Genomic DNA, 23,650 nt, shown 5'->3' with positions numbered 1-23,650 from the left:
AGATTAAAATTGAAGAAACTGCAAAAAGGTGGGAATTTAAGGAGATGGGACCTGGATAAACTGAGTAAACCAGAGGTTGTGCAGTGTTTCAGGGAGAGCATAAGGCAACAATTGACAGGAATGGGGGAAAGAATTACAGTAGAAGAAGAATGGGCAGCTTTGAGGAATGAAATAGTGAAGGCAGCAGAGGATCAAGTAGGTAAAAAGACGAGGGCTAGTAGAAATCCTTAGGTAACAGAAGACATACTGAATTTAATTGATGAAAGGAGAAAATACAATAATGCAGTAAGTGAAGCAGGCAAAAAGGAATACAAACGTCTCAAAAATGAGATCGACCGGAAGTGCAAAATGGCTAAGCAGGGATGGCTAGAGAACAAATGTAACGATGTAGAGGCTTATCTCACTAGGGGTAAGATAGATACTGCCTACAGAAAAATATAGAGAGCTTTGGGGAAAAGAGAACCACTTGTATGAATATTAAGAGCTCAGATGGAAACCCAGTCCTAACCAAAGAAGGGAAAGCAGAAAGGGGGGAGGAGTATATAGAGGGTCTATACAAGGGCGATGTACTTGAGGACAAAATTAAAGAAATGGAAGAGAATGTAGATGAAGATGAAATGGGAGATACGATACTACGGGAAGAGTTTGACAGAGCACTGAAAGACCTGAGCCGAAACAAGGCCCAGGAGTAGACAACATTCTATTAGACCTTGGCCTTGGGAGAGCCAGTCCTGACAAAACTCTACCATCTGGTGAGCAAGATGCATGAGGCAGGCGAAGTGCCCTCAGACTTCAAGAAGAATATAATAACTCCTATGCCAAAGAGAGCAGGTGTTGACAAATGTGGAAATTACCGAACTATCAGTTTAATAAGTCACAGCTGCGAAATACTAACGTGAATACTTTACAGACGAATGGAAAAACTTTTAGAATCCGACCTCGAGGAAGATCAGTTTGGATTCCGTAGAATTGTTGGAACACGTGAGGCAATACTGACCCTACGACTTATCTTAGAAGAAAGATTAATGAAAGGCAAACCTACTTTTCTAGCATTTGTAGACTTGGAGAAAGCTTTTGACAACGTTGACTGGAATACTCCCTTCCAAATTCCAAAGGTGGCAGGGGTAAAATACAGGGAGCGAAAGGCTATTTACGATTTATACAGAAACCAGTTATAAGAATCGAGGGGCATGAAAGGGAAGCAGTGGTTGTGAAGAGAGTGAGACAGGGTTGTAGCCTATCCCCAATGTTATTCAATCTGTATATTGGGCAAGCAGTGAAGGAAACAGAAGAAAAATTCGGACTAGGAATTAAAATCCATGGAGGAGAAGTAAAAACTTTGAGGTTCGCCGATGACAATGTAATTCTGTCAGAGACAGTAAAGGACTTGGAAGAGCAGTTGAATGGAATAGACAGTGTCTTGAAGGGAGGATATAAGATGAACATCGACAAAAGCTAAACGAGGGTAATGCAATGTAGTCGAAATAAGTCGGGTGATGCTGAGGGAATTAGATTAGGAAATGAGACACTTAAAGTAGTAAAGGAGTTTTGCTATTTGGTGAGGAAAATAACTGATGATGGACGAAGTAGAGAAGATGTAAAATGTAGACTGGCAATGGCAAGGAAATCGTTTCTGATGAAGAGAAATTTGTTAACATCGAGTATAGATTTAAGTGTCAGGAAGTCTTTTCTTAAAGTATTTGTATGGAGTGTAGCCGTGTATGGAAGTGAAACGTAGACATTAAACAGTATGGACAGGATGAGAATAGAAGCTTTCGAAATGTGGTGCTACAGAAGAATGCTGAAGATAAGGTGGATAGATCAGTAACTAATGAGGTGATATGTAATAGGATTGGGGAGAAGAGAAGTTTGTGGCACAACTTGACGAGAAGGGACCGGTTGGTAGGACATGTTCTGAGGCATCAAGGGATCACAAATTTAGCATTGGAGGGCAACGTGGAGGGTAAAAATCGTAGAGGGAGACGAAGAGATGAATACACTAAGCAGATTCAGAAGGATGTAGGTTGCATTAGGTACTGGGAGATGAAGAAACTTGCACAGGATAGGGTAGCATGGAGAGCTGCATCAAACCAGTCTCAGGACTGAATACAACAACAACAACATTTTGAAATTTATGTACAGTATCGGTCTCAGTGGTATCTATAAGCATATCAAATATCTTTACTTAATTTTAATCAGGGCCGTTGTTACATTAACTATTGAAGTGTGAGAAATTTTCGCGTGCGGAAAATTTTTCTGCTTCAGATTGCAAATCTCGAAAACTATTACGCACATTGAACAATATCTTGGTGTATATACAAAATGAAATAGAATTAAAATTCGGTCTAACTTACCGTAAGGAGATGACGAGAGCTGGCCAAACACTATTTCTTAGTCTCACAACAAGAATAAGAATTAATCGAAATAAATTCACAAACACAATATTTAATGGCAGTAAGTACACTACACACTAATCAGACAATACGAAAACACCGCTTAATTCAGTCAGTGGAACTATCCGTGTCGCTGCTAGTACTGGCAGATATAATCAAGTCTTCGACACTTTGTTGTAAAATACCTTCATTGTTCCATGCGTCCTGTACCACTCCTTTCACGTGATGCACTACCTTCTGACTGTGTTCCGATGTCACAATTTCAATGCCTCTTTCAAAAGGCGTCCCACTTTGGTTAATGTGAATTTCTTATTTTCTGCAGCAATATGCTGTTTAACCTGAACCCAAATCAGTTATATTGCGTTGAAATGGCAATGGTAAGGAGGCAATCTGAGCACTTTATACCCGTATTATTTTGCTACTTCATCCACAATGTAAATCGGGTTCTTTGGCTTGTGTTGCTATACAATTTCTAATAATTCTGCCCTTGTCAAATTTCTGTCGAACTGTACCTAATGTTTCTGTAACCAGCTAACAATGTCGTTTTTACTCGTTCCTTTGTGGGTGCTTTATCTTGTATTACTGAATGATAAGGAGCGTTATCCATAATAATGATAGAGTTTTCTGTTAAGTTCTGGAGCACACAGTTTTCAAACCATTTCACAAAAGTATTGTGGTTCATCTCTCCGTGGTAGTCGGAGGTCTTATTTGAACTGAATGTCGGCAGACAATTTGGAATGAAACCTTTTGAGTTTCCGGCATGTGCTACAATTATCCTTTTTCCTCTGCTGATCGGAGCTGCCATACTATCGCTAATGGTACCGTCTGTCCAGCCTTTTTTTAAACTGTGTCCTGCATGCACCTACGTTTCATCAGGCCAAACGATATCATCAAAATTTGTCCCCACTAATACTTTAAGAAAGCGGCATCGCCAGGCTGCAATATCTTGGCGTTCCATTAGTAGCTTTCTGCCAGAGATGGATTTATAGCGGAATCTTAACATTTTCACGACTCTTAACAAAGACGATTTACTACCCTGGAACAGGTCAACCGCTGTGAGGGTAGCGTCTAGGTTTTTGAGTGTTGGATACTCCTTCCCCGAATAAAATGCGTATATTTGAGGACGAATGGCATCTGCCTGAAAAGAGTCAAGTTTTGTGACCTCCTCTAGTCGCCTCTTTTTCCCAGGTGTCTCCAATTTAGATGATTCACTTGAGCCTTCTTTCGTGAATTTCTCCTTGCAGATTCTTATTGCTGATCGTTCGCTAACTTGCAGAGCAGCTGCAGTTCGCTCCACCACCTTATCCAAAGGCACGAGAGGCCTCCTGCATCCCTCTCTCTCCCAAAATACTCCCTTACGGAACACTCGTATTCACGCGCCTGACTGCGTGCGACGACACCATATCCGCCACTTTTTGGAGGTTTCCGAGGAGTGTGCAGCCTCGGCCTCCCTCTCTTGCGACTGCTTTCATCAGACATCGTAAACACGCGAAGCTACAAGTCACTCAAATCTCTCACCCGCACGTCTACAACGGCTCTCCGAGAACTGGCTGGCACAATGCCTTGGTTAGCTCAGCAGAGCGAAGTGGCAATGCAGTGCAGCTGACAGCGCCGGTTGCCATTGGTTTATTGGTGGCGGGAGCCCTGGAGCGCGTTGCCTGTCAAGTGACAACTACACTCCTGGAAATGGAAAAAAAAGAACACACTGACACCGGAGTGTCAGACCCACCATACTTGCTCCAGACACTGCGAGAGGGCTGTACAAGCAATGATCACACGCACGGCACAGCCGACACACCAGGAACCGCGGTGTTGGCCGTCGAATGGCGCTAGCTGCGCAGCATTTGTGCACCGCCGCCGTCAGTGTCAGCCAGTTTGCCGTGGCATACCGAGCTCCATCGCAGTCTTTAACACTGGTAGCATGCCGCGACAGCGTAGACGTGAACCGTATGTGCAGTTGACGGACTTTGAGCAAGGGCGTATAGTGGGCATGCGGGAGGATGGGTGGACGTACCGCCGAATTGCTCAACACGTGGGGCGTGAGGTCTCCACAGTACATCGATGTTGTCGCCAGTGGTCGGCGGAAGGTGCACGTGCCCGTCGACCTGGGACCGGACCGCAGCGACGCACGGATGCACGCCAAGACCGTAGGATCCTACGCAGTGCCGTAGGGAACCGCACCGCCACTTCCCAGCAAATTAGGGACACTGTTGCTCCTGGGATATCGGCGAGGACCATTCGCAACCGTCTCCATGAAGCTGGGCTACGGTCCCGCACACCGTTAGGCCGTCTTCCGCTCACGCCCCAACATCGTGCAGCCCGCCTCCAGTGGTGTCGCGACAGGCGTGAATGGAGGGACGAATGGAGACGTGTCGTCTTCAGCGATGAGAGTCGCTTCTGCCTTGGTGCCAATGATGGTCGTATGCGTGTTTGGCGCCGTGCAGGTGAGTGCCACAATCAGGACTGCATACGACCGAGGCACACAGGGCCAACACCCGGCATCATGGTGTGGGCTAGCGATCTCTTACACTGGCCGTACACCTCTGGTGATCGTCGAGGGTACACTGAATAGTGCACGGTACATCCAAACCGTCAAGGACCCATCGTTCTACCATTCCTAGACCGGCAAGGGAACTTGCTGTTCCAACAGGACAATGCACGTCCGCATGCTCTAGAAGGTGTAAGTCAACTACCCTGGCCAGCAAGATCTCCGGATCTGTCCCCCATTGAGCATGTTTGGGACTGGATGAAGCGTCGTCTCACGTGGTCTGCGCGTCCAGCACGAACGCTGGTCCAACTGAGGCGCCAGGTGGAAATGGCATGGCAAGCCGTTCCACAGGACTACATCCAGCATCTCTACGATCGTCTCCATGGGAGAATAGCAGCCTGCATTGCTGCGAAAGGTGGATATACACTGTACTAGTGCCGACATTGTGCATGCTCTGTTGCCTGTGTCTATGTGCCTGTGGTTCTGTCAGTGTGATCATGTGATGTATCTGACCCCAGGAATGTGTCAATAAAGTTTCCCCTTCCTGGGACAATGAATTCACGGTGTTCTTATTTCAATTTCCAGGAGTGTAGTTTAAATAATAGTATACAGTAGTTTGAATGGGCAGAGCTTTATTCTATGCTCCTTGGGCAGAGCAGTGGCTCGCTCCTTCCAGTCGCGGTGTAGGCCGCGAGGTTTCACAGGGACCGCCAGTCCTAAAACGTACGCTAATTCCCCAAGAACAATACATACAAATCCAAGCAAAACTGTGTTCAGTTGTTAATCTAATACCAGCAGGGTAGGTGTGTGAATTATCTTCCCTCCTTGTTGTTAGTCGTGCGACCTGCATTCGACGCATATTACCCCAAGAGATTTCCACCAAGCCACCCTCTCTGCGACAGTCGCAACTCTTGCTCCAGCGTGTGCGTGCCTGTCCAAGTGGATAAGCAAATATTTCTACTCACTCGCACATCAACGTCACACTCAATGGTTTTCTGTTTTGAGTCATCGCGCAACCCACAGCTCAGTGCAGGGACCAGTAAGCGCCACCAATCTCAATATACATACTCATCAGTGTGGGACACGTACCAGGTCGGGTTGACAGAGGAGATAGAGAAGATCCCAAGATGAGCGGCGCGTTTCGTCACAGGGCTATTTGGTAAGCGTGATAGCGTTACGGAGATGTGTAGCAAACTGAAGTGGCAGAATCTGCAAGAGAGGCGAAAGCTCTGCATCCCGGTGTAACTTGCTGTCCAGGATTCGAGAGGGTGCGTTTCTGGATGAGGTATGGAATATATTGCTTCCCCCTACTTATACCTCCCGAGGAGATCACAATGTAAAATTAGTGAGATTCGAGCGCGCCCGGAGGCTTTCCGGCAGTCGTTCTTCCCGCCAACCGTACGCGACTGGAACAAATGGTTCGAACGGGTCTGAGCCCTATGGGACTTAACTTCTGAGATCATCAGTCCCCTAGAACTTAGAACTACTTAAACCTAACTAACCTAAGGACATCACACACATCCATGCCTGAGGCAGGATTCGAACCTGTGACCGTAGCGGTCACGCGGTTCCAGACTGTAGCGCCTAGAAACGCTCGGCCACGCCGGCCGGCGACTGGAACAGGAAAGGGAGGTAATGACAGTGGCTCGTAAAGTGCCCTCCGCAAGCCACCCAACGGCGTGTGGAGGAGGCTGGCTTGCAAAGTGTAGATGTAGATGTAGCTGTAGCTTGTGTCTCAGGCGTTACAGATATTTAAGATCCTTCAAGATCGCAGCGCGTCAGCAATCGTTGATTAATATATTAAAAAACTAGAAGCCCGCCTCGATTGCGAATCGAAGCGGGTTTCTAGTTTTTTAATACGTTACAGATATTTCCAGGTATGAGACGCTACAAAATTATATTCTGAAAGATGTGTAAGCGATACATAATTAATGGGTGCAGCAGCAAGCCCCAGTTGATCGTTGCTCTGGAGAACTATTAATTCACATTTTCTATATTTCGCCATTAGCAAATGTCTCAATAAAGCTACAGTGTTCGTGAATTTAGTTTAGCGCACCAGTTGCTTAAATAACTGTATTGGCAGCCAATTCCCAACTACGTCGGAGAATATATGGAAGATTGTACATCCTGTTATTCTACAGCTCTTAAAAAAAGCTTCATAAGCTGTTACTGTTTCCACTCATGCCCAGATGCTGCAATTCCACAGATCTTAACATACTGTCATTACATAGGAGGAGAAACCATCTGCTCTTCTGTTACAGTATAACTGGAAACTTCAATTACGATATAATACCTAAGAGTAATCAATTTGAAGTGGAATGTGCAAGAAAAGCTAAAGCACATGTAATTCATCAGCAAATGAGCTGCGTTTCACAAAACACTTATTCGGCCGATTTTTAAGCATTGCCTGTCAGTCTGGGTCTCTTACCATATCAGCTTAACAGAAAATGTAGACGAGACTGATACGTGTTTTACGGTATTGTTTAACTGGTACAAGACGTTAAACAAACCATAATGTAGACGCTAGATGAGAGGTGGTAGGCATAAAGCAGTGATTTACTGTTGCATATCCATTATGAGTTGCCTAGATACTCTTGACCAGACATTGGATATGTTATTAACTGAATGGCTGAGTTTTGTGTCGTGCATCTCATCTCATATGATACTTAGCCAACAAGGATACACCACCGGTGTGCTGTGATTTGTTCTGACGTAGTACCGCTTCTTCTCTGTGTTTCGTGTCACTGTTGACACCGACTAAAGGAAAATCAAGATAGTCAAATTTGGGACTTCGCTATCGGATAGACATTTAAAACTCATTTTGTTCTGAACATGTAACAAACCGACGCTTCCCATCGATACTGGGAGGCGCATTAGAGACGCGATGAGCAGTAATTCTGTCAGCTGACTACAGCTACAAATCGCCGGATAGCCCCAATAGTGTTAGCATTACGGTATTCAAACGAGAGAAAGCTGTTTCCCATATTTAGTATAAGGGATTAAGTAAAGCTTAAATATAACGCGTAACAGAATTAAGCTAAAGTATTAGTGCAAGAAAATGTCCCACATTTATATTTGAATAAAGACATAAAAAATTATACGAAATCTAAGTAATGCAACTATTTACAAAATAACTTGTTCTTGACGCTTTGGGATAATAAATTATATATTTAACCAGCGGAAGGAGGCCAAGCTAGCGTCCATGTCGAGACCCATGACCCTGGCAGTGTGAAACGCACTTGCAAAAAAATAGCTCTGAGCACTATGGGACTTAACCGCTAAGGTCATCATTCCCCTAGAACTTAGAACTACTCAAACCTACCTAACCTAAGGATATCACATACATTAAGTCGCGCGGTCCAGACTGTAGCGCCTAGATCCGCTCGGCCACCCCGGCCGGCAACGCACTATGGCAGCGACATTATCTAGCCATCATTACTCGTTTGAATGTAGAACAATCGACGCAAAACTGGTTATTGTACGGGTATTTCGATAGAGAAAATATGTCATAGTAATTAATATTAATAACCTCTCATTTCTGCAAATATCGCCAGCCAGTAAGAGACAATTTACATAAAAAATTCGAAGAATTTGTGAACTAAAGGTGGACATTCATGAAAAAGAAACAACATTTAAAAGATGCACCAAATACACAGTTTTGAAGATATGGCAATCACACTGTGTACCATGCTTTACACAAAATTAATACATTTACTGTTCCTTGTATTATAAATATTTAATTTTTTATCAAATTTAAAAATTTTATTTTGAAAAAATATAGTATAAACCATTGTCCCAGAAACTGCTTAAGAGACTTCAGCAAATTTTTTTTGTATTTGAGATCTTTGCATGTAGTAAGCTTCTCTTACCAGTTTTTTGGATATATCTAATATGATAATTTTAATAATTTTTAATTATAATTCTGTGAGCATAATATAAAATTCAGGCGGAATTCCAAGCACTTTTCCACATATCACATCTCACACTCATAATTTGAGACAACATTTATTGGGTTTGTAGTAATACGCGTACAAAATTACATAATTATAGCCTTCATAGATCCTGAGAAAAAGGCACATAAACTTTACAAAATATAACTTCCAGGAAACGCAACTTAATATTCAATTGAACGTCTTTCCTTATGTCACCTCTACAGATGGCCCCTTTCTCTTCAAGGCCTCTCTTCTTGTTTCTTTTTTTTCTGCGTTCTGTACTTAACCAGGTATTCAGCTGACTTTTGAGCTGCAGAGAAGCACTGTAAATCTTGAGCGAAATACTTATGTTACAACCCAGTCTCTCTAATGCCTCCATCCTCCCTAGGTTCCCGTCATTGTTGTTGTTGTGTTCTTCGGGGCAAAGACTGGTTTGATGCAGCTCTCCATGCTACTCTATCCTGTGCAAGCTTCATCTCCTAGTACCTACTGCAATCTACATCCCTATGAATCTGTTTAGTGTATTCATCTCTTGGTCTTCCTCTACGATTTTTATCCTCCACGCTGTCCTCCAGTACTAAATTGGTGTTCCCTTGATGCCTCAGAATATGTCCTACCAACCGATCTCTTCTTCCAGTCACGTTGTGCCACAAATTTCTCTTCTCCCCAATTCTATTCAATACCTCCTCATTAGTTATGTGATCTACCCATCTAATCTTCAGCATTCTTCTGTAGCACCACATCTCGAAAGCTTCTATTTTCTTCTTGTCTAAACTATTTATTATCCATGTTTCACTTCCATACATGGCTATACTCCATACAAATACTTTCAGATAAAGCTTCCATACATTTAAATTTATGCTCGATGTTAAATTTCTCTCCTTTAGAAACGCTTTCCTTGCCATTTCCAGTCTACATTTTATATCCTCTCTACTTCGACCATCAGTTATTTTGCTCCCCAAATAACAAAACTCATTTACTACTTTAAGCCTCTCTTTTCCTACTCTGATTCCCACAGCATCACCCGATTTAATTCGAGCACATTACATTGTCCTCGTTTTGCTTCTGTTCATGTTCATCTTATAACCTCCTTTTAAGAGTCTGTCCATTCCGTTCAGCTGCTCTTCCAGGTCCTTGCTGTCTCTGACAGAATTACAATGTCATCGGCGAACCTCTTAGTTCTGATTTCTTCTCCGTGGATTTTAACACCTACTCCGAATTTTTCTTTTGTTTCCTTTACTGACTGCCCAGTATACAGATTGAATGACATCGGGGATAGGCTGCAACCCTGTCTCACTCCCCAACCACTGCTTCCCTTTCATACTCCTCGACTTTTATAACTGCCTATGCTTTCTGTACAAATTGTAAATAGCCTTTCGCTCCCTGTATTTTACTCCTGCCACCTTCAGAATTTGAAAGAGATTATTCCAGACAACAACGTCAAAAGGTTCCTCTAAGTCTACAAATGCTATAAACGTAGGTTTGCCATTCCTTAATCTTTCTTCTAAGATAAGTCGTAGGGTCAGTATTGCCTCACATGTTCCACCATTTCTACGGAATCCAGACTGATCTTCCTCGAGGTCGGCTTCTACCAATTTTTCCATTCGTCTGTAAAGAATTCATGTTAGTATTTTGCAGTTAAACTGATAGTTCGGTAATTTTCACATCTGTCAACACCTGCTTCGTTTGGGATTGGAATTATTATAGTCTTCTTGAAGTCTGAGGGTATTTCGCCTGTCTCGTACATCTTGCTCACCAGATCTTAGAGTTTTGTCAGGACTGGCTCTCCCAAGGCTATCAGTAGTTCTAATGGAATGTTGTCTACTCCCATGGCCTTGTTTCGACTTAGGTCTTTCAGTGCTCTGTCAAACTCTTCACGCAGTATGATATCCCCCCACTTCATCTTCATCTACATACTCTTCCATTTCCATAATATTGTCCTCAAGAACATCGCCCTTGTATAGACTCCTTATATACTCCTTCCACCTTTCTGCTTTCCCTTCTTTGCTTAGAACTGGGTTTCCATCTGAGCTCTTGATGTGCATACAAGTGGTACTCTTTTCTCCAAAGGTCTCTTTAATTTTCCTGCAGGCAGTATCTATCTTACTACTAGTGAGATAAGCCTCTACATCCTGGCTTAGCCATTCTTCCCGTCGATCTCATTTTTGAGACGTTCGTATTCCTTTTTGCCTGCTTCATTTACCGTATTTTTAAATGTTCTAGTTTCGTCAGTTAAATTCAATATTTCTTCTGTTACCCAAGGCTTTCTATTAGCCCTCGTCTTGTTACCTACTTTAACCTCTGCTGCCTTTACTACTTCATCCCTCAAAGCTACCCATTCTTCTTCTATTGCATTTCTTTTCCCCATTCCTGTCAATTGTTCGCTTATGCTCTCCCTGAAACTCTGTACAACCTATAACTATGTTTATCATTTCTTTTACTGCCTTTGCTGTATTAATTATTGTAATTGCCTTCACATGAATTATGCGTATGAAAAACAGCGATCGATACGTAAATACCGTGATCAAAACCAAACTACAGTCAAATGAAATGCTAGGACAAAGAATCTTTATCTCTCTCAACCGATCGTGTAGCTAATTCATTATTGACTGCTCTTCCACTTTCTTGGAAATGAAGTGCCCTACAGGGCAGCAAATTGAATCGAGTAGCATTTAATCCGTTCTAAGAATATTCTGATTGCTGGTCAGAAAGCGAATTCGACTTCCTGGTACTCACAGAGCAATCCACAGTGACGATATTCAGATAAATATGTATTAGTTCATTCATAATACAGAATAAGAAACAATTACGAGGTAGATTAAAACTGTGTGCCTTTCGGGGGCAAGTGCTCCACCAACCCCCAGGTCTCCGTAATATCCTTTCTTTCAGGAGAGCTAGTTCTGCAAGGTTCGCAGGAGAACTTCTGTTAAGTTTTGAGTGTAGGAGACGAGGTACTGGCAGAAGTAAAGCTGTGAGGGCGGGGCGTGAGTCGTGCTTGGGTAGCTTAGTTGGTAGAGCACTTGCCCGCGAAAGGCAAAGGTCCCGATTTCGAATCACGGTCCGGCACACAGGTTTAATCTGCCAGGAAGTTTCACATCAGCGCACACTCCGCTGCAGAGTGGAAATCTCATTCTAATTACGAGATACTCAAGAAACACTTTTTCAGATTTTTATACGAGTTTCGTGTAACTGCAGCAGGGCCGACAAAAGGACAGCAAATGAAATTAAGTCAGTACTTCAAGCACTTCCTTTGATTAAAATTTTAGTTCTGTTGTCAAATATATGCAGCTTATCTGTGAAAAAAAGGAGTAGATACTTTGATTTATGTATTATCGTCCAGTAGGAGCAATATTCAGGCAGAACTATGATATCTACATCTACATCCATACTCCGTAAGCCACCTGACGGTGTGTGGCGGAGGGTACCCTGAGTGCCTCTATCGGTTCTCCCTTCTATTCCAGTCTCGTATTGTACGTGGAAAGAAGGATTGTCGGTATGCTTCTGTGTGGGCTCTAATCTCTCTGATTTTATCCTCATGGTCTCTTCGCGAGATATACGTAGGAGGGAGCAATATACTGCTTGACTCTTCGGTGAAGGTATGTTCCCGAAACTTCAACAAAAGCCCGTACCGAGCTACTGAGCGTCTCTCCTGCAGAGTCTTCCACTGGAGTTCATGTATCATCTCCGTAACGCTTTCGCAATTACTAAATGATCCTGTAACGAAGCGCGCTGCTCTCCGTTGGATCTTCTCTATCTCTTCTATCAACCCTAATTGGTGAGGATCCCACACTGCTGAGCAGTATTCAAGCATTGGGCGAACAAGCGTACTGTAACCTACTTCCTTTGTTGTCGGATTGCATTTCCTTAGGATTCTTCCAATGAATCTCAGTCTGGCATCTGCTTTACCGACGATCAACTTTATATGATCATTCCATTTTAAATCACTCCTAATGCGTACTCCCAGATAATTTATGGAATTAACTTCTTCCAGTTGCTGACGTGCTATTTTGTAGCTAAATGATAAGGGACCTATCTTTCTATGTATTCGCATCACATTACACTTGTCTACATTGAGATTCAGTTGCCATTCCCTGCACCATGTGTCAATTCGCTGCAGATCCTCCTGCATTTCAGTACAATTTTCCATTGTTGCAACCTCTCGATACACCACAGCATCATCTGCAAAAAGCCTCAGTGAACTTCCGATGTCATCCACCAGGTCATTTATGTATATTGTGAATAGCAACGGTCCTATGGCACTCCCCTGCGGCACACCTGAAATCACTCTTACTTCGGAAGACTTCTCTCCATTGATAATGACATGCTCCGTTCTGTTATCTAGGAACTCCTCAATCCAATCACACAATTGATCTGATAGTCCGTATGCTCTTACTTTGTTCATTAAACGACTGTGGGGAACTGTGTCAAACGCCTTGCGGAAGTCAAGAAACACGGCATCTACCTGTGAACCCGTGTCTAAGGCCCTCTGAGTCTCGTGGACGAATAGCGCGAGCTGGGTTTCACACGACCGTCTTTTTCGAAACACATGCTGATTCCTACAGAGTAGATTTCTAGTCTCCAGAAAAGACATACTCGAACATAATACGTGTTCCAAAATTCTACAAATTTCTCTTTCGTTGTTGCATGACTCATCTCGCTGTAAATTATACTATTTCGACATTTCTGTAATCCGAAAACATTACTTTTCTAGAACAATTTTTGTGTAGAGTGTAATTTTGCATGGACCATATTCATAATGTTCTATTTTCTATGGCAACTGCACGTACCTTTCTGTCGCTTATGAAAGACATCTGAGGCTGTCGTTCAGATAATGATCGTGGGACAGACGGACATACAGCAAGGATCTTCCTGTGGGTCTTAAAGTTTCAGACCTGTCTAATTCATTAAGAGGTTTTGAGTACATTAGTCTCCACGGCCCTTACGAGTTTCACTTTATCCCTATCAGCTCGATTCATCTCCATCAAGTTTAAATGCCCGGTGGTTGAGGCGAAGGCTCAGGAAAAGCAGCGAACCTGACTGAGTGCCAACCTGTCACAAAGATCCATTACTAACAACTTATTTATTCCTTTTTTCCTCACGTAACCGTTTGTGTTATCAGTATACGTTCGTTTACGTCTACTATAAGAGCGATAATAAAGAAATGTAATGCGTTAGATTCATAATGTCTTAAACCCACCTATACTTTGGGTGAGAGAATGGCGTAGCCCCTTGGTAACTACAATCTACTGAGGTGCTTGTTTTGTGGGGTAGTGCCCTCTAAAGCCTTACAGGAAGTCGGGTATAAGACGCAGTGTCAGCGTCGACAGGTGTGATAGAAAGCGCCAAGTCAAGTTTTTGGTGAAAATTCCCAGAAATAGGACGCGTTCCTTGTACACGAGCGCATTGTTGGCTAGGCTAGGAAAAACCATAGTGCAATTGGACTGAGGATTCCCCTCAAGTGTGTGACGAAATTTTCGTGATGACCTATTAGACAGCAGTCATCACACTACAAAATGTGTCATTAGTTTGAGGTCTTTCATAATAATATCTAAACATTTTTCTATTCTTAAAATATTCAGAAAATCAAGACTGAGACGGGAATCGACTCGTTCAAATTCGACGCCGGGGAGACCAGCTGGCTTCCACAGCCTCCCGTTCTGAGAACGGACGATATGAACCCGGTGCAGTACACACTGGACTACCTGAAGATCGCCGCCCAGTTCGGGCCGATGGTAGAGGCTCGCGTCGGCCAACAAAGCCAGCAGTTTCCGATCTACATCCGCATGCTCGACAAGGACAGCAGGTGGGGCTTCGACAACGGCCTGGCTTCGCTGGTGACGACGCTGCTGCAGATGAACATGGTGGGCTACCCCTTCGTCCTGCCAGACATGGTGGGCGGCAACGGCTACGGCAGCGACGTCCTCACCAAGGAGCTCTTCATACGCTGGCTGCAGGCCAACGTCTTCATGCCGGCCATTCAGTTCTCCTACGTGCCGTGGGACTTTGACGGCGAGGTACATAACTCTCTGTCTCTGTGTCTGTCTGGCAGAGTTCACGAAAATCGTCCTACATTACTTTCGACATACATTATGACGGGAGAAACTTGGTCAGAGCTGGAGGTAGATTTATTCTCCAGGAAATTTAACAGCAGTGTGTGAATTTTACTGAAAATATTTGCGTTATGTTGACACAGTGGGCTCAAATCCTACACAGCAAAGTAGAAAAACACAGGCTGACTGTATGCTATCAAACGATAAATATCCGATCACCCTTAAGGGGGTAGGACGTCAAACGGGCCGACTTGGAGCAGGAGAGGCATCACAGGACATTTTATTTTCTACTTTACAAACAAATTCATAAAACTTTGTCAGCATGACCAGGAAGGATTCGGGATTCACACTCATAGCAGTAGAAGTTCAAAAACATAACAAAATAATTTTTTTTACATGTGAAATTTCATCATTTTTTCGCTTACTATTGCTGCATTTGTTGCTATAGGTACATTTTTCTTCACCAGTGAGAGAGATCCTTTGATGAATTTTGCACAGCATGCAAACCATACTTACAGGTGTATGAAACTCTAGAATTTTCCAAATCTATTAAAACCTTTGGTAAAAATTGAGATAATAAACTACAAAATTTGATTTTTTTCTAAACATAAAGTTTAAAACGTAACATCTCATTCATTGTTTCATAAATTAAATATTGTAGAATTTCAGTCACCTGTAAGTATGGTTGGTATGCTGTGCAAAATTCATCGAACAGTCTCTCTTACTTATGAAGAAAAGTGTACCTATAGCAACAAATGCAGCCAATAGTAAGTGAAAAAATAATGAAATTTCTCATGTAAAAAAAAAGTTATTTTGTTATGCTTTTGAATTTCCGCTGCTACAAGTGTGAATCCTGAATTCTTCCTGGTCATTCTGACAAAGTTTTATTTATTTACTTGTAAAAGTATATAGACAGTGGAAATTAAAATGTCCTATGGTGCCTCTCCTGCTCCAAGTCGGCCCGTTTGACGTCCTACCCCGCTAAAATAATGCGGAATTGACAACTATGTGTGGCCAGAGGCAGACACACCAGAATAAAAGAAGACGGGGAGTATTGTATTGTCATTATAGGTGCAGTAACAACAGGACACCGCAGTGAGTTCGAAGGCTAATCATAGGATTTATAAGGGTAACAAATCCCTCAAAGACAATTTAACCAACGAGCGAGTTGGTGCATTGGTTAGCACACTGGACTCGCATTCTGTAGGAAGACGGTTCAGACCTGCATCCAGACCTAGATTTTCCGTGACCACTAAGTGGCTCCAGGAAACTGCTGGAATGAAAGGACACGGCCGATTTCCTTCCCCATCCTTGACGCAATCCAAGCGTGCGCTCCGTCTCTAATGACTTCGAAGACGACGGTACAAGAAACCAATCTTCCTTCCTTCCTTTCTGTTAATGACGTTACCATGAATTGGAGACATAAAGGCACAACCAAAGATAAACCGAGACCAGGCAATTCTCCTGTACTGGTGAACAGAAATCTTCGAACATTATCGAGAGTAGTTGTAAAACTGATATGAAATCTGCAAGATAAATCACTCTAAGGTTCCTGAGTGCTTCCAGCAGTCCAGCTAGCTCAGGAACTGTGCGTAAGGAGTTTTAATTTCGTACAATGGTCGAGCGACACTTAATAATCCGCACATTTTGGAAGTCAATGCTAAGGGACACACTCATAAGAAAGGGTGCCGTTGCTACTATTTTAAGAAATATGCAAAAACATTTCTGTCGATATCTAAAGATGGTAACAGTAATTGCCGAAACCGGTTATCGACAATAAAGGTTATTATTAGCGAACTTGGAAAAGTAGTTTATCTTCTGTAATAGAGTTACCTAACTTGATGCCATCCTTTGTCACAGGATTACTTGAATATCTACCCTGTAATTATCTATTAAAGCGTCGCTTGAGTTATACAGTCACAAACACTTCTCTTGAAGTACTCTGTTCAAGATTTACAACAGTACTTGCCCACCTGAGACGTGAGTAATAATACTGCACCTATGTTACGTTGCCATTTGATATATATATATATATATATATATATATATATATATATATATATATATATATATGGTGTTACAAAAAGGTACAGCCAAACTTTCAGGAAACATTCCTCACACACAAAGAAAGAAAATATGTTATTTGGACATGTGTACGGAAACGCTTACTTTCCACGTTAGAGCTCATTTTATTACTTCTCTTCAAATCACATTAATCATGGAATGGAAACACAGAACGTACCAGCGTGACTTCAAACACTTTGTTACAGGAAATGTTCAAAATGTTCTCCGTTAGCGAGGATACAAGCATCCACCCTCCGTCGCATGGAATCCCTGATGCGCTGATGCAGCCCTGGAAAACGGCGTATTGTGTCACAGCCGTCCACAATACGAGCACGAAGAGTCCCTACATTTGGTACCGGGGTTGCCTAGACAAGAGTTTTCAAATACCCCCACAAATGAAAGTCAAGGGGGTTGAGGTCAGGAGAGCGTGGAGGCCATGGAATCGGTCCGCCTCTACCAATCCATCGGTCACCGAATTTGTTGTTGAGAAGCGTACGAACACTTCGACTGAACTGTGCAGGAGCTCCATCGTGCATGTACCACATGTTGTGTCGTACTTGTAAAGGCACATGTTCTAGCAGCACAGGTAGAGTATCCCGTATGAAATCATGATAACGTTCTCCATTGAGCGTAGGTGGAAGAACATGGGGCCCAATCAAGACATCACCAACAATGCTTGCCCAAACGTTCGCAGAAAATCTGTGGTAATGACGTGTGTCAGCCCACACATGTTGATTGTGAAAATTTACAATTTGATCACATTGGAATGAAGCCTCATCCGTAAAGAGAACATTTGCACTGAAATGAGGATTGACACACTGTTGGATGAACCATTCGCAGAAGTGTACCCGTGGAGGCCAATAAGCTGCTGATAGTGCCTGCACACGTTGAACATGGTACGGAAACAGCTGGTTCTCCCGTAGCACTCTCCATACAGTGACGTGGTCAACGTTACTTTGTACAGCAGCAACTTCTCTGACGCTGACATTAGGGTCATCGTCAACTGCACAAAGAATTGCCTCATCCATTGCAGGTGTCCTCGTCGTTGTAGGTCTTTCCCAGTCGTGAGTCATAGGCTGTAATGTTCCGTGCTCCCTAAGACGCCGATAAATTTCTTCGAACGTCTTCCTGTCGGACACCTTCGTTCTGGAAATCTGTCTCGATAAAAACGTACCGCGCCACGGCTATTGTCCCGTGCTAATCCATACATCAAATGGGCATCTGCCAACTCCGCATTTGTAAACATTGCACTGACTTCAAAACCACGTGCGTGATGAACACTAACCTGTTGATGTTATGTACTGATGTGCTTGATGCTAGTACTGTAGAGCAATCAGTCGCATGTCAACACCAGCAACAAAGTCAACATTACCTTTCTTGAATTGTGCCAACTGGTGATGAATCGAGGAAGTACAGTACATACTGACGAAACTAAAATGAGCTTTAACATGGAAATTAAGCGTTTCCTGACACCTGTCCACATAATATCTTTTCTTTAATTGTGTGTGAAGAATGTTTCCTGAAAGTTTGGCCATTTAATTTATCAGCACGAATTTTTCTTTTGTTAGTGCATGATTATTTGATTCTTTCTCTCGCGGATGTTATCTTTTCTTATCACTTTTACTTACGTACATAAGGAAATATGAAACGGGTTATTGAAGGGCCGCAGTTATTGATGTACCAACTTTAGATTTTGAATGTGATGACTAAAATATAGTTGCCGTTAACTGAATTGAACATAATTTCGTTAATTTCTATTTATTGATTGCAAAGAAAGGCTCGAGAGAATTTCGATTGTTGTCGTGGAGCGGCCAAGATAAAACTTAGTGAACTTATGAAATTATGGAATCTTTATAATTTAAAACATGAACTTTAACGTAAATTAATTATCTGTTGCAATTTCGAAAGGTTCTTACAACGATATCTCTTGAATTTACATTTACTGTTAACACTTTGAAAAATAAATTAATACTTTGGCGCGTAATAGCCGACCAGAGGCTGCATCGGAAGATGAGCTTCCCGCAGCACAAATTACTGAAAAAATGCTTATTAAAACTAATTAGCCGCTGCGACCATTTGAGGTGGCAACTATTACAAAGAAATTCATTTTGTGATAACAATAATTAGTTTATTTTAGCAGAATACCGAATAACTTATTTAAATTATGTGTAGCCGCTCCATGGCTGTCTTCCGTATCGCGAAACAAAACAGTGTGTGTACCATAAAACACGTCGTTCCTCCTCTGCTCTACAATCGCGTCTCCTTACGATCCTTTTTTATTTTCGTAGACATGTTTTAAATAAAGATGGTTACTTTTAAATCATCGCTGCATGTCAGATGATTCAAGAGCATTAACTGTATCTTTTATACTAATTATATTCATAAAATACGTTAACTACGGTTTACAAGCGATACAAATGTCAATATTTGTGTGACGTACCGTCACACCTAGTCGATGATATTCACTGCTTCAGCTGGGCAGAGCACACCAAATTTCTGCTTTATATTTGCCTCCTTGTGAGGGCGCCTCAGTGCACAGAGAGGATTCATCTTCTTCAGCCTTTCCCATTCGCCGTTGCAATTAGCAGCGAGACATAGCTAATGTCTTTGATATCGGTGTGGCACCGCGGTCTTTGGGCGATGCCACTGATTTGCGGGTTCACGGAAGATTCTCGTAGTTGTGAGAGGTCAGGTTCTGTAGACTACCCTTTATCACCCGTGCTGGGACTATATGGCGAAGAACAGAATCTTGCGTGCTACCACTGTATTGCGCTCAGTTGTACACAGCCTGTTCGAATGCGAAGAGGAAGTTCCGACGAAGCTACACTGAAGTGGTCACTCTATTGTGCATACCATCGGTGTAGTACACCTGAATGAATTATAGCCAAAACTTACACACAAACACGAGATCCCATTAGTCTCACTTGCAATTACGAGCGGATTCTGCTGCCACTCCAAATACTTTCTTTTGCAATGTACCTAGTTAACTGTCATATGCCAGGGCACCTTTCTCTTACGCCTAATGGTGGTCAACCAAACCCTTTGTTGGAACTTTAGGCCCTCCCACACTTTTGACACACATTTTGTTATACTGTTATGCCTGTTGCGCTACGCACCACCTACACCCATATATTATTATTATTTTCTTCGATTATTCCCTTATGAGAGAGCGATTGAACTTAAGTAGTCATTATTTCTTTTTCTTTCTTCCCAAATTCTCTCCATACGTTCACTGTGTTATCTCTTGCGTTCTTCCTACCACCTTTTCTCCATTCTGTTCTCCGTATGTTCTTGTTTAAGTGTTTGTTTCTGTACGATGTTTCTAAACTATTCTCTATGGTTTATGTTGTCTTGTGTGATCCCCAGTTCTTCTTCTGCTTCAGTGATCCACTATGTCTTGTTTTTGCTCTTTTTTACTATCTCAAAGATTTGTCTTGTGAGCCTGCTTTTGTTCATCCTGCTGATATATACGTAAAATTTCATCCTTCTCTTTTCAGTGGTGTCTGTTATTGTTTCTATGTCTTTGTAAATCTCTCTAGTTGGTCTCTTCACCCAAATTCCTTCCCGTAATACTGGTCCAAAAATTTTCCACAAAACTTTTCTTTCCTGCTTTTCAATCTCTCCGATCTTAGTATGACCATGAATCATTGTAGTTTCTGCAGTAAAAGTGCTTCTGGTAGGATTACTGTGTTGCAATTCCTTTATTTCGCATTGACAGAAATAGATTTCTTATTAAAGTGATTCCAAGTGAGCTTATTTGCGTTTTGTAATCTGGAGATTCTATTTTTATTGGCTATTGCGTTCAGTTCTGATGGTTGGATTATCTCTCCCAGATATCTGAAGTGGGTAACTTTGCCGTTTTGAGTAGTAATGGGGAGATTATCTGTAGGTTGTTTTCCATATACTGTGTTTTCTCGTAGGAGATTTTTATCCCACGTTTCTGAGAGATTTCGTGTAGTTTTTCCAATGCTACTTTGTCTTCCTCTCTATTGTTCGTTAGATTGGCAAGGTCGTCCGCGAAAGCCAGACACTTCACCCTAGTTCTCTGTTCTTTTTAATTCCAAGCTGAATTTCTTTTATTTCCTTTTCCCATATCCTCACAATTTTTCAAGAACCATGTTAAACAGAAGTGGGGACATTCCATCTCCCTGGCGAACACCGGTATGGATATGAAATGCTTGTGATGTTTCTTCCATGAATTTAACTTTGGAGGTTGTATCTGTTAATGCCTGTTGAATAACTTTGTTTCCCTGTCAATCCTGAACTCCTCTAAGGTATGAAATAAGGTTTGTCTATCTTTTGAATCGTATGCCTTTTTAAAATCGACAAAAGTTACCACAGTATTCCTACATTTTTTTCATTTACAAAATTGTTTTTAAGTTCCACATCTGTTCGATGCAAGATCAACCTTTGCGAAACCCTGTCTGATACTCCCCTATTAACTGGTCCACTTGTTCCTCTAGTCTGTTCAACAGGTCCTTTGAAAGAATTTTGTATATTGCAGGGAGCAGTGAAATTCGCCTGCAGTTATTTGGATCGGTTTTTGCACCTTTTTTGTTGAGAGGATGAATTAATGCACATTTACACTCTGCAGGTATTTGTTCAGTTTCCCAAATATTTGATATAATTCTGTGGGTTGCTTGTGTGAGATTATTGTCATTTAATTTCCTTACTTCTGCTATGATTCCGTCTTCCCATGGAAACTTTTTGTTCTTCAAAGAATAGATTATTTTCTTTACCTCTTTAAGTGATGGTGGATTTGAATCGGGATTGGATGTGGGTTTTTCGAAATCTAGTTGTTCTTGTCGGAGGCTCACAGTTGAGAAGTGAGTGAAAATACACTCCTGGAAATAGAAATAAGAACACCGTGAATTCATTGTCCCAGGAAGGGGAAACTTTATTGACACATTCCTGGGGTCAGATACATCACATGATCACACTGACAGAACCACAGGCACATAGACACAGACAACAGAGCATGCACAATGTCGGCACTAGTACAGTGTATATCCACCTTTTGCAGCAATGCAGGCTGCTATTCTCCCATGGAGACGATCGTAGAGATGCTGGATGTAGTCCTGTGGAACGGCTTGCCATGCCATTTCCACCTGGCGCCTCAGTTGGACCAGCGTTCGTGCTGGACGAGCAGACCGCGTGAGACGACGCTTCATCCAGTCCCAAACATGCTCAATGGGGGACAGATCCGGAGATCTTGCTGGCCAGGGTAGTTGACTTACACCTTCTAGAGCACGTTGGGTGGCATGGGATACATGCGGACGTGTATTGTCCTGTTGGAACAGCAAGTTCCCTTGCCGGTCTAGGAATGGTAGAACGATGGGATCGATGACGGTTTGAATGTACCGTGCACTATTCAGTGTCCCCTCGACGATCACCAGAGGTGTACGGCCAGTGTAGGAGATCGCTCCCCACACCATGATGCCGGGTGTTGGCCCTGTGTGCCTCGGTCATATGCAGTCCTGATTGTGGCGCTCACCTGCTCGGCGCCAAACACGCATACGACCATAATTGGCACCAAGGCAGAAGCGACTCTCATCGATGAAGACGAAACGTCTCCATTCGTCCCTCCATTCACGCCTGTCGCGACACCACTGGAGGCGGGCTGCACGATGTTGGGGCGTGAGCGGAAGACGGCCTAACGGTGTGCGGGACCGTAGCCCAGCTTCATGGAGACGGTTGCGAATGGTCCTCGCCGATACCCCAGGAGCAACAGTGTCCCTAATTTGCTTGGAAGTGGCGGTGCGGTCCCCTACAGCACTGCGTAGAATCCTACGGTCTTGGCATGCATCCGTGCGTCGCTGCGGTCCGGTCCCAGGTCGACGGGCACGTGCACCTTCCGCCGACCACTGGCGATAACATCGATGTAATGTGGAGACCTCACGCCCCACGTGTTGAGCAATTCGGCGGTACGTCCACCCGGCCTCCCGCATGCCCACTATACGCCCTCGCTCAAAGTCCGTCAACTGCACATACGGTTCACGTCCACACTGTCGCGGCATGCTACCAGTGTTAAAGACTGCGATGGAGCTCCGTATGCCACGGCAAACTGGCTGACACTGACGGCGGCGGTGCACAAATGCTGCGCAGCTAACGCCATTCGACGGCCAACACCGCGGTTCCTGGTATGTCCGCTGTGCCGTGCGTGTGATCATTGCTTTTACAGACCTCTCGCAGTGTCCGGAGCAAGTATGGTGGGTCTGACACACCGGTGTCAATGTGTTCTTTTTTCCATTTCCAGGAGTGTATTTATCTAAAATTTGACAGTTCTTTTTAGGGCTGGTTTCCAGTGATCCATCGGACGGGCGAAAGCACAGATTAGGTGGTTGATACCCTGTTAGGCTTTCTTTGAAAATTTTGTAAAAATTCTTGGTGTTGTTCTTGATAAAGAACAGAGAGACTGTTAAGCATCTTTCAGTTGAATAGGTGTCGAAGTTCCTGACAGGTAGATTTTTTAAATGCTCAACGAAGGTTTGTGCGTGGCACTGAGGGTGTTGCTGAGCAGGTGTCATAGACCGACCCTCTACCGTTTTATTCAAGGACATGTCAGTGTTCCACCTTTCTGTGATCACACTGAAGGATGGTGCGAACCACAAGGGCTGAAAAGCATGACAGGTCCGAAGCTATTCTACTGCATACTTGAAGCCACCACCATTCTCTAGTAAGTCATTCCTTTTACTTAATAGCTGTTATGACGATCACGGACGT

General features: G+C 43.1%; 1 protein-coding gene across 1 annotated transcript in view; it reads left to right on the top strand.

Annotated features, from left to right (window-relative positions):
• The window catches only part of LOC126282315 (myogenesis-regulating glycosidase-like), a 90,030-nt gene that overhangs the window by 56,432 nt on the left and 9,948 nt on the right, over positions 1–23,650 (top strand). The window contains exon 4 of the mRNA XM_049981972.1: positions 14,393–14,827. Coding sequence (XP_049837929.1) covers positions 14,393–14,827 — 435 coding nt within the window. The remainder of the gene's footprint in view (positions 1–14,392; positions 14,828–23,650) is intronic.

This window comes from Schistocerca gregaria, chromosome 7, assembly GCF_023897955.1.
Source record: "Schistocerca gregaria isolate iqSchGreg1 chromosome 7, iqSchGreg1.2, whole genome shotgun sequence".
NCBI classification, from domain to species: Eukaryota; Metazoa; Arthropoda; class Insecta; order Orthoptera; family Acrididae; genus Schistocerca; species Schistocerca gregaria.
Note: the sequence above shows the minus strand (reverse complement) of the source record. Positions and strands in the feature narration are given on the sequence as shown.